Source organism: Tamandua tetradactyla, chromosome 3 (genome assembly GCF_023851605.1).
Source record: "Tamandua tetradactyla isolate mTamTet1 chromosome 3, mTamTet1.pri, whole genome shotgun sequence".
Classification (NCBI taxonomy): Eukaryota; Metazoa; Chordata; class Mammalia; order Pilosa; family Myrmecophagidae; genus Tamandua; species Tamandua tetradactyla.
Window position 1 is genome coordinate 187,087,710 of NC_135329.1, and position 12,535 is coordinate 187,100,244.

The 12,535-nt window shown below is 34.6% G+C and overlaps 1 protein-coding gene across 7 annotated transcripts in view; it reads right to left on the reverse strand.

The window, feature by feature from the left end:
• Positions 1-12,535, reverse strand: part of ERBB4 (erb-b2 receptor tyrosine kinase 4) — a 1,077,155-nt gene that overhangs the window by 285,780 nt on the left and 778,840 nt on the right. For all 7 annotated transcript variants that reach the window (XM_077154990.1, XM_077154989.1, XM_077154987.1 and 4 more), the window contains exon 13: positions 2,640-2,772. In XM_077154990.1, the coding sequence (XP_077011105.1) occupies positions 2,640-2,772 (133 nt within the window). The remainder of the gene's footprint in view (positions 1-2,639; positions 2,773-12,535) is intronic.

The following is a 12,535-nucleotide window of genomic DNA, read 5'->3' on the forward strand; positions in this document are numbered from 1 at the left end:
TATGCGACCTTAACCAATTCCTTGTTTAAGGGCAAATGTTTTGGAATCATGTTTTTCCTAATTTAAATCCCAACACCAACACAAGTACTTCTAAGGCTTAATTTACCTAATTCTCTAAGCTCAGTTTCTTAAATCTCATCTGTAAAAGGGAAGAATAGTGTTTTATTGAGAGACTGTGATTATTAAATGAAAAATGCCTGCAGAGTCTAGACTGGCACTTTCTTTGATGCTTCAGTGTTCTTAAAGTTTGAGAAAAGTTTAAGTAACTGCCAGATAACAAAGGTTTTAAAACCCTTTGCACTTAGTTTTCTCTTTTTTAAAATTTTGATTGCTTGTACATTATAGTTAAGAGTTGCTGAAATAGAGTGCTGTATATCCTGGATTCGAGGCTAATCAGCCAGGTGTTGGTTGATTTTTTAATTTTCTTCCTTCAAAAAGCCCACTTTTAGGATTTTTTTTTTTTAATAAATAGGTTTCCTGATTTTGGTAAAGTCATTTTTGTACTTGGTTATTTCTCAGTTCTTAAAATGACTATTTAATCTGCTCAGAATTAATAGAAATAGTGATAATAACTGTAGTGGTAGCAGTATGACAAGCCTTTTTATTGTTTTCTCACTTGAAAATCACAGCCACCCCATGAAGCTGACATCATTCTTATTTCCATTTTCTATCGAAGAAAACCAAATTCAGAAAAGTTAGTTTAGTTGTCCAAGATACATTTCAATTAGGAAGTGAAGAAGTTAGGATTTGAACGCATTCTTCCCCAAAGATTATTTTAGCTATAAGAAACTAGCCAGTTCCAAAAAGAGGAAGGTGGGGAGTTTCTTAGGGCCAGACAAGAACTTCATCATACTTTTACAACACATTTCCTTTATTATGTTTCAACCGTATGCTATGGTTATCTAGGGCCACGTTATTATTTAAAATTATAGCTACAAATTTATATTTCTTTAATAGATTTGACTGGTTGTAAATGTGGAAAATGTTAAACTTTCAAAAACAGTCTGGTAATCAGTGTTGTTTATTTTTAAAATTCTGCACTTTTCTTTTGTTAAATTCTCAATGTTATGCAGAAATAACAAAGAAGATGGTGCATATCTTACATTTATAAATTTCATGTTTCTGACAGGTTTACAGCTGAGATATTAAATGAAAAACAATAACATTCTGGAATTCAGGATGAAAATCAGATGCTCTGAATTCTACGGTTGGTTCAATTCTTAAATAGTTTTGTGATTTCGACCAGTACATTTAATAACACCAATTCTCACCATTTATCTATAGAAAGCCACTGTTGGATCAGACGATTTCTAGAATCCATTCCATCTTTAAGACTGTACATACATATTTAATAATCTCAATATAACATTCACTTAATGGAATTAAAGTCTACTACATTTCATTTAATGGCATTGACCACTATACACACAAAAAAGCATATGTTGATCTGATGTGGTTTATATGTAGAAAATATCATTACCTTATAAGTATGTGATAGGTACCCATAAATGCAATTCATATGAAATGTCAGCATATAATTTGCTCTTTCTTATCAAATTTACAAGTTGAAATTTTCCTAAAAAAATTATATTCTTCCCTAAAACTATTTTTATATTTAAACTTCTCACTTTCACTTTTCCCCAAAGTTTTATGGAGGGAATCAGTTCTGGGTGTCTCTCCAAGGACAGACATGTCAATACATTTGTATCCTTCTAGTGTCAAACACCAAACTACAATGTTATCTGGGTTCCATGATTAATGTGATAATTCTGAGTCACAAGAAGAAATGAAATATAGAACTTTAAAATTACACATTGCAAAAAGGCTGAAAATCCTTTTAGTGAGCAATACAAGAAAATGTGACTTGGGGCCAATATTAAAAAAACACATCATCACACTAATGAAGGACAACCGTGATGCATGAAATGGTACGTTATGATAAAGTAATTTTGTGAGTGTAGGAAGTACCATACCACAAGGTATATACTTGGTTTTACTGGGTACAAAATGATTCTTGTAGAGTAACAGGGAATTTAAGATGCTTGATTTAAAATATTGCTTTTCTCTGGAAAGTGACAAAACACTTTCAGGAACTTCTTCAACTAGAAACTACAAGGGCAGTTTTCCTATAGGGCTGAGCAGTTGTCAGAGACAGAAATGTAGGTCATTCCTAATACACAATCAAATAGACATACAACTTGAATGGAAAAAATAATCAAATGTTATGCAGTAACTCCAAATGAAAATTGATAGGAAAGCACAAGAAAAAAACAAATTATTGGGACATAAGAGAAGGCAGATTACTTTAACAATCTCCTTAATAAGAAAAGCAGCAGTACACTTTTTAATTTGTGTAAGCATTTATTGCTATAATTTACTTAGAATTGGTTAGTTTGGTACATCTTTTAAAAAATGTGAATACTATTTTACATATATTTGGAATTGTCTTGTTATTCTAAATGGAATTATTTCCCCTTAAAACACTTTTTCCAACACAACAAGAGCTCTCTTTAAACTCTCAAGAAACCTTGGCCAATACAAACATTCTGAAATTTTACCATATTCTGTTAACCATTAAACCTGACCCACTCTGTATCACAAAGGTCACGAAGCAGAGGCAACATTGTAAGATGCCTTACCCATCGTAGAGGTTACAAGATTCTATGCAGATCCTTCCCCTACTGAAGCGTCGGCATGACAGGCACTGGTCTGGTCCAGGTCCCCAACAGCCATCGTTTGAACACAGATGGTTGCACACCATTCCTTCTGCAGCTGAAAGATACACCGAAATCAAGGTGAAATGAAATGGAAAACTGTATTGACATTTATAATTTTCATGTAAGTCTTCCTAAATAAAACCATGTCTAAAGGAGCTTGTTTGAAAGAGATTTTTAGCAACTTTGGTTGAAAAGTAGTCACTGCGTCCCAACCTACTCCCAACTTTTTCCATATTATAGAGCCTCAGTACTGTGGTTGCATAGCAACATTGCATTTTTCACAAAACTGAGCAAATAGCATTTGTGCAAATCTATAGGAAGAGGAAGTGATAGAAATTAATTTCCCAAGGTAAGGGGCAAACTACACCATTCCCAATCAATGTTCTGCCTTAGTAATGCACTAAAATCGTGCTTCCAATTCCATATGAGAGTTCCATGAAGAATTAGAACAAATGTTATTTGTCATAAAATAAAATGATGTATAAAGTAACAATAAAAACAAAAAAAAATCAATGGAAGAAGAGAAAGAAAAAGAATATATGGGAGTTATGGACGGCAAAGAAAGAATAGAAAAAATAGAAGTTTTTATAGGTCTCTACTGTAGTCTGACTAAGCCTACCTTGATATAAGTCAAACTGGCACATGTAAGGAAAAAACTCAAAGAACAGTTAGCAAATTGTAACGGTTATTTATGAGAGGGTTTGGAGACTAAAGACTTGACCAACATTTACCCTTATATATATATTTTATGTTGTTAGAAGTGGCAAAGATTTTGGAGCTGTCCTTAAAGTTTGCCATCTCTGTTCTTCGTTATGCTGAATAACATTTGTGTAACTTATTCTTAGTGTGGGATACTAGATCTTACGTAAGAAGGGCCCATAAAGAGTTCGGATGCTATTCTAGATATCTGAAGAGTGGTCTGAGTTATCTGAAACCCAATTGTTGACAGTTTTCATAATATATGAATTCCCAAGAAGATAGAACATGAAAATCCTTTTTATCTTCCTGTTAGTTACTGGCTTTAACTGCTTCTTATGTGATATGGGTTGCTATACCAAGAGCATAGGTGAAGAGGTTGGAATGGCATTGACTACCATATGGGAGACAAAGAGGGAATCATTTATAAAATACCTGTGAAAGTTACCTTCTCTAATATATGCTGGAGAGAGGGAATTGCCTGTGTCTGTGTTGTTGACTAGTTTCACAACAATGAAGAGAAATATCAAAATCCATACATTCTGTCGTCTATATCTTTGAAGATATCTTATGGAAGAGCCAGGGCAAAACTGTGTAAAATTTTTCTCTCCTGGCAGACTTAGACCGACCAAAATTTTCTTTCATTGTCTTTATAAGTGCCTAATTGAATACTCTCTTTCAGTATTTTTGAGTAGAAGAAAGTAGTGTGTGTGTAAGTATGTTTGTGTATGTGAGTGAGAGAGAGCAATCTCAGTGTTTTAATGAAGTATAAATATATGCTACAATACTTGTTTGTAAAGTATACAATTTTATAAGTTTTGACACATGTATGCCTCCATGAGCCAGACCACAATCAAGATAATGAATGTATCCCTTAGCTCCAAAAGATTCCTCATGCACTTATATATAATTCTCTTTCCTGTCCCACCCTCCACAGACAAGCACGGATCTACCTTCTGTCACTACGTACTAATTTGCATTTCCTAGAATTTTATATAAATGAAATCATACAGTAAAAACTCTTTTTGAATGGCTTCTTTTACCCAGCATAATTATTTTGAGATTCATCCACAACGCTATGTGTTCCAATAGTTACCCATTTGTATTACTGAGTTCATTCTCATGTTTACACATAGCAGAGTTTATCTCTATACTTGTTGATGAACATTTGGGTTGTTTCCTATTTTTTGGCTATTAAAAACTAAGTTGCTATAACATTTTTTGCAGAAATCTTTGTACAGACATAACATTTTCATTTCCCTTGGGTGCATATCTAGGAATAGAATAGTCAGATCACATCAAATGTTCACATTTTTAAGGAATGGCCAAATTGTTTTCCAAAGTGGTTGTATCATTTTGCATCCTACCAGCAGTGAACCCAACTCAAGCGTTTTGAGTTCCCTCATATTTTTGTCAACACTTGGTTTGGTCAGTCTTTTTAATTTTAGCCTTTTTAAATAGGTATGTAGTGGTACCTTGTGGTTTTAATTTACATTTCCTTAATAATTGTAAGCATAATTAAAGATCCTTAAATATGTTGACAGTCTTTTAATGTACATATTTGCTTTCCATACATTGCCTCTGGTGAAGTGTCAGTTAAAATTTTCTATCTATTTTATATTGGGTTGTTCATTTTCTTATTACCGAGTACTGAGAATTCTTTATGTATTCCATGCATATTTCCCCCAAACTTTAGTTTGACCTTTCATTCTCTTAGCTTTTTTTCTGAAAAGTTGACTTTTTCATTTTGACAAAGTCCAATTTCTCAATTTGTTCTTTTATGGATTATGTTTTTCTCATATCTAAGAAATCTGTATCTAATTCAAGGTCATAATGTTTTTTTCCTAATATTTCTTTTTAAAGTTTATAGTTTTGGTTTTATACATAGGCATCCGATCCTGTTTAAAGCAATCTATATATGCTATGTAAGGAGCTGTTCACTTGGCATATAGATAGTAACTACATTCAAAACCATTTGTTGAAAGACAGTACTTTCTCCACTAAATAATTTTTGCATATTCATAAAAAATAAGTTGTCTACATATTTATGGATCTATTTTTGAGCTCTCTTTTCTGTCCTATTGATCTATTTCTATATCACTCACATTTTTTTCATCTTTTGACTTTTAATCTATTTGGTGTTTTACATCTGAGGTCTGTTTCTTGTAGGCAACATATCGTATGGCCTTGCTATTTTTATATACAGTCTAAAAATCTCTGCCTTTTAATTGGGATATTTCAATCACTTACTAATTTGATAATTGATGAGGTTAAGTTGAAATCAATCATCTTGCTGTTTGTTTTGCAATTGTCTAATCTATTCTTTTTTCTTTTATCACCTTTTTTCTGCCACATTTTGCATTAATCAAATTTTTATATGATTTTATTGTATCATTTCTGTTGGCTTATGAGCTATAGATTTTTTATTTGTTATTTTGGTGGTAGCTTTCAGACTTTTAGGTTTTATATTTTTAATTGACCTTTTGAGATAAGTATAGCTTCATCTGCAGATGTAAATAATAACACCAAGAGAGCTTACCTACCCCTTACCCAGTATTCTTTTCCCAGTGGTAACATCTTGCAAGTATGAGAATATCACAATCAGAATATTGTCACCGATGTAGTCAAGTTGCATGACATTTTCACCACAGCAAGAATCCCTCATGCTGCCTTTTGATAAACACACCTACTTCTCTCTCTTTCCTACCTTCTCCTTATGCCCTTGCAACTGCTAATATGTTCTCCATTTCTATAACTGTCATTTCAAGAAATTAGATAAATGGAATCATACAGTATGTAATATTACAGTTGACATTTTTTACTCAGAATAAATCTCTGGCGACTCAACTAGGTTGTTGTATCTATTACTAGTTTCTTGTTATTGTCAATAGTATTTTATAGTATAGAAATAACACAGTGTTTAAAAGCATTCATTCATTGAAGGACATCTGTTTATTTTTTTTTTTTCCAGTTTGGGGATATTTCAAATAAAGCTGCTAAACACATTAATCTACAGGCTTTCAGTGACTATAAATTTTCATTTCTCTGGGATAGATGCCCAGAAAAGCAACTGCTGTATCATATGGTAGTAGCATCTTAAATTTTTAAGAAACTGGCAAAATGTTTTCCAGAGTGGCTACATCATTTTACATTACCACCAGCAAGGTATGAATGATCCAGTTTCTCTGCATCCTGTCCAGCATTTGGTGCTGCCACTAGTTTTTATTTTAGCCATTCTGATAGCTTGCTAATGATATCTCATTGTGGTTTTAATTTGAATTTCTCTAAAATGGCTGAGGATGTTGAACATCTTTTTGCGTACATTTCTGGCATGTGTAAATTATTCTCTCTGAAATGTCTCTTCATATCTTTTGCCCACATTAAATGGCATTTTTTAGTGTTGAATTCTGAAAGTTCTTTATATATTATAGACCCAAGTGGTTTATAAATGTTTTCATCAAATATGTAGCTTTGACTTTCATCTTTTTCACTGGAACTTTCCCAGAGCAAATTATTTTAATTTTAATGAAGTCTTATTTATCAATTTTTCCTTTTATGCATTGTGTTTTTGGTGTCCAGTCTAAGAAATCTTTAAGCTTTAAAACTTTACATTTTACTTTATCTAAGATCCTTTTTCAATTAATTTTTGTATAAGCTATGAGACTTTGGTTGAGGTTCATTTTTCCTAACCTATAGATGCCCTCTTGCTCTGGCACCATTTGTACAAAAGGCTATTGTTCCTCCATTGAATGCTTTCACACCTTTGTCAAAGATAAGTCAGACATATTTATGGGGGTCAATTTCTGGTTTCTCTATTCAATTTTATTGATCCATTTTATTGATCTGCTAATACCACAGATCACTGTGATTACTGTAGCTATGGAATAAATGTTGCAGTCAGGTAAGCTGAATCTCCCCACTTCATTTGAAATTGTTTTAGCTATTTCAGTTCCTTTACCTTTCCAAAAAACTTCTTAGAATAATCTTGTCTACATCTCAAGAAATCTTGCTGATATTGTCATGGTAATTGCATTAGACCTTTTTTTTTTAAATCAATTTGGGAGAATCAACATCTTTACTATTTTGAGTCTTTCAACCCTGTGAAATGGTATGTCCATATATTTAAATCTTTGATTTCATTCACTAGCATTTAAATTTTCAGCATACAAGTCTAGCATGTGTTTTGTTGGATCTTCACTTAAGTATTTCTTATTTTTTTAGTGATTGTGCATGGAATTGCAATTTTAATTTTGGTGTCCACATATTCATTGCTAGCATACAGTCAGTTGATTTTTTAATGCTTATCTTGCAACTTAAGAGCATGCTGAGGTCACTTATTTATTATAGAGTTTTTATAGATTCCTTGGGAATTATTTTAGGTATACAATTATGTTATCCTTTCCTGGTTCTTGGTATAGCAAGTGATTTTTAATCGAATCCCTGTCATTTTGAGTATTAGGTTATGAGACTCTAGATCTTATTTAAATGTCCTGTCCTAGTGAGCTTTTTCTGACACTGCCTTGGCAGGTGCAGGCATGGGCGCTGGCTCCTTACTGCCAGGTTCCCCACTCAGCAGCCACTGACATCTTAGGGGTACTATTCCTTAACCTTGCTCAGCAGGTGGGGATGTCCTAGCTTCCCACTTGGCTTCCACTGAGACCTCCCCAGCTGGAAGGGGCAGGGCTGCGTTGTGACTGCTCCCCAGGTGGCCTCCACTGACACAGAGGGGAGGGGTAGGGGGTGACTCGTTAATACTGGACAGTGATGAAAATCCTGACTCTCCTCTCGCCTTCCCCTGACAGCCCTGCTGCAGCAGCATCGGGGTGGGGGCAGGAAGGGCTCCTCATTTCTTCTGGGTCAAGAGGTAGAAGACCAGGTTGACCACACTTTTGGTGCTTTCGTTTTATTTGTTTGTGTGTGTGTGTGTTTGTGTGTGTGTGTGCGCGCGCGCGTGAGACCTTTGCATAGGGTAGTTATTGTCTAAAAGTTTTTCTGTCTTTCTAGTTCCTGGTCCTGTGGATAGATAGACTAGACTTTTATTATTGATAGCATTAGTATTAGCATTACTGTTGTTGTTATTATTGTCTGTTCCTATTGGCATTTCTGAGTTTTCAGCTTCCTCAGCTCCAAATTTGGGATACATGAGGCAAAAACAAAACCCGAAGAATTCACCACATGTTGGTCCTGGATCCCAGGATCCCAGGCCTGTCTGCCTTCTCTGTACTTTTCAGAGTCTCGTGCTTGCTTTATATCTAATATTTAGGGCTTTCAGTTGTACTTCGCAGGAAGAAGAGGGAGAAGTGTATCTACTCCACCTTTCCAGAAGTGGGAGTCTAAGTAATATATATTTAATTTATTGCAGTCTACCTTCAAGTTATATTCTACCACTTTGTATATATTTTAAGAACTTTAAAATGGGATATACTGTCTCTATTTCCGATCTTTGAGCTATAGTCTGACTTTTTGCATGTTATACATCACACACTACTTTCTTTTTCTTTGAGTTTAAAATTTTAATTATCTGTTAAAGATATTTAAATCATGAGAAAACTCTACATATTTAGCCACGAAGTTACCTTTTGCAGTGCTCTTTGCTCCATGTGCTCCACACTTTCATCTTGTACCATTTTCTCTGCCTGAAGAACTTCCTTTACTATTTCTTGTAGTGTGATATCCTTTTTGTATTGCTCTCTCTGCTGGGATACTTTTCCAGCTAACTGTAGCTGCCTACCTCTCTCTGCACTCAGCTCTGTCTTCTCAACTCAGGGAGCCCTTGGGCCCCCTCCTCATTGCCCTACTGCCTAGAAACTCTCTCAAGGAAGTTAGTCAAGGCAATTGTATGGTTCCCTTCAACTGGTTTCCTCTCTCTCAGGTATCATTCACATTAATTATCTGATGTCCATTCTCTTACAAACTGCAGTTTCACATATTTTACCCTTTGATCGGTTGTTTCATGTGAGGCATGTTATTACTCTGGGCTGGAAGTGGATATCACATATTCATTTTTTACAGTCCAAGTTAGGATTACTTGCTGTTTCTTGTTTTTAGACAGATGTTTCATAGATCATAAGACTTCTCCAAAGTGCCCCCACACAGCTGCAAAACACCAAGTCTTCAATGAAATTCACAGTTTTGTCTATTCTGTTTTTTCTCATTAACTCTGAAGTTGTGATTCTAAATAACAGATGCATAATTTTTAAAGATAATCTTCAAGGTCAGGAACTGAATAGTATTTCCACATAGATAGGACTGTCACTCATCACAAATACATTATGAAGTATTATAGGTGTAGTGGTGGGGTGGGGGTGGGGGAGAGAGAGAGAAGCAGGGACCAGCAGATGCTGCCATGTGCCCTGACACGTGCCTTGCCACGTGGAAGTGGAGCCAAGGATGACCAGGAGTCGGTGTTTGGGAAGAAAGCATTGTTTTAGTGACTTGGACATTTTCCCAGACTCTAACCATAAATGAATAAATTCCCGTTGTTTAAACCAAACCATTTCATGGTGTTCACCGGAGCAGCCTAGAAAACTAAAACATAGGTAACTCAAAAAATCTGTGGTCTTTGTGCAATTGTGGTTTTCTCCATGTCTTAGAGATTTATTAAAATGAAATACCATATTTTCTCTCCTTTTGGATATAGAGATTATCTTCCCCTTAAAGTTGAATAATTTGATGTTCTACTTGGGAAAGATAAATTGACAGTTTATCTGTTATATTGATTTTGAACAAGTAGCAAGAGTTCTTTCTTTCTCACTCATTTATAATACAGAGAAATGGTTTCTCTGACTGCATAAACGAAACATCAGGAAAGATGGAACTTTAATATACAACTCATATCACTAAATCCCTGACCTCCAAATAATTTCTAGAAATGTAAGGACAAGAAAGACAGTTTAATAAAGCTGATTAAATAGAATTGTGTAAGGTTAAATTCTATGTAAAGGTGCAGAGTTAGAAAATAGCAGAAAAAAGGGCATGATACTTCTGAATATTAAGAAAAAATATTCGTTTTATAAATATTCACCCATCTTAATATTATTTGTAATGTGCCCATGTTTCATTCCACAATTTTTTATAAACACTTGCTTATGTGATATACGATATACATCAGAGGAAGTCCTGCAAAGGAAAAGAAATGTCCAAAAGCCATATTTTAAAAACAACTTGTAAAGAAAACTATTCTATATTCAAAATCATACTGCACAATGCCTTGAATCTCTGACTTTTTCTATTCATATCATCCTGTAGAAAATATAATCAGTTTCTTGACTTCTTTGCTTTAACAACTTCTGCCGAAGGCCTTCAAATACATTTTCAAATATATCTCCTTGGTGATGCTGCAGGCAAAGCCATCAGTATCCCCTTGTCACTGCACATTTCATGATATTCCATTGACATTTTGTTTTATATATTTCACCAACTTGCATTAATTATTTTTCAGGTTTGATAGTGTCTCTCTCTTGTCTCTTGCCCCTCCATGTCCCACAAAGTTGACTAAACTCAAAAGCATGTTGTTGGAAAGGGTTTTTTTTTTTTTTTTTTTTTTTTTTTTTTTAGCTTCAACCCAGATCCTCCCTATTTTTTCTGCTGCCTGTTGCATTTCCAAGTTTTTACTTATATGCTAATTTAAGGGCAGTCGAGGTTCTGGAAATGAGTATCTAATGGAGAAAAGCAAAAATCAACCGAAAACGATAATAGTTGCTACCTTCTCATTCTTTGCAAATGACTAGATGATGAAATTGAAGGGTGGTTGATCACTTTCTCTAGCAAAACTAAGGGAAGTATCTCCACACATCATAGAACAAAAAGCCAAGGATCTTACTTCTTTGAAATTCGTAAGAGAAAACCAGTGTTCAATCAGTACCAAGAATTCCACAGTCCTCTAACCTTCAAGAGCAACATTCACAGATGAAGGAGCAGAAGCTCTTATTCAATGGCTTGCAATTCAAAAGGTCTTTATAAACCTCCCCAGAGAAATTTTAACAATGAATTTATTAGGCAACCTTTCACTTCCTCTCTGTTTTCTCTGGGGGCTGTAGAACAGATATTTCGCTATCTTATCTGAATTGTACCTGTCTGTTAAAAATATGGAGAGATAATGTGCTTATTATTTTAACCTGTACAGAGAATACTGAACCTGCTTTCATTAAAACAGAGGCAGGCTTAAAATAATGGATCTTGCTACTGTGCCATGTGTGTGAACGTAAAGGGATTATCTCTAAAATATTGAAATGAAGTACCTGTCTAAAGGCACAAAATCTTTCATCACAGCACAAGACCATCTATGCCATTTACACTTATGTTTACTATATGTGGAAGCATGGGTTTTATTGAGATATAGCTGGGCAGGTATGTTTAATCATTTTTTAAAGCTAAAAATAATATGGTTTAGCGATAATAACACAGGTCTGGGGATAAGCTAAGCATAGGTCCAGTCCTTATTCTGTAATGGCCCTGTAGCCTTGGGCAAATATTACATGTAACTCATTCGTAAAATGAATAGTAATATCCACCTATCAAGACTGGTATGGAAAGATATCATATTGGAATATTTCATGCAGTTTCTAACAGAGTAAGCATTCAAAGTTCTCAAGAAAAATTTGTGAAAGGATGCAAGCATATTCATAAATTAATGTTTTACAAAAAATATTTGTTGAGAAATTATTGTATGCTGGAGACTGCTAAGAGTTGGCATGATGATGGAAAAATGGAATAAAATATATACTCTCTTACCTCATAGAGCTTACAGTCTAGCTGGGGTGACAGGCATTAGATAAATAGTCACAAAGTAAATTTAATTAATTTTTTGACAGATGGCATGAAAAAATTATACAGTGTGCCAAGGCAATGTAGGGGTTGTCCTCACATAGTTTATAGGTGGCATTAGATCAACACAGAAGGAAAGACATTTAAGATGAAGTAAAATGGCTAAATAGGAAAATGAGGGCCAAGATCCCTGGGGGTGGGGGAATGAGATTAGCACTTTTAGAGAACAGGCTGGATATGAGCAGTGTGTGAATAAGTGGTTCTGGATGAGGTAGTGAGGTAGACAGGGGCAAGGTTACAGCGGAACTATTGCCCATTTTCAGAATTTTGTGCTTTCTCCTAAGAGGTGTAGGCAA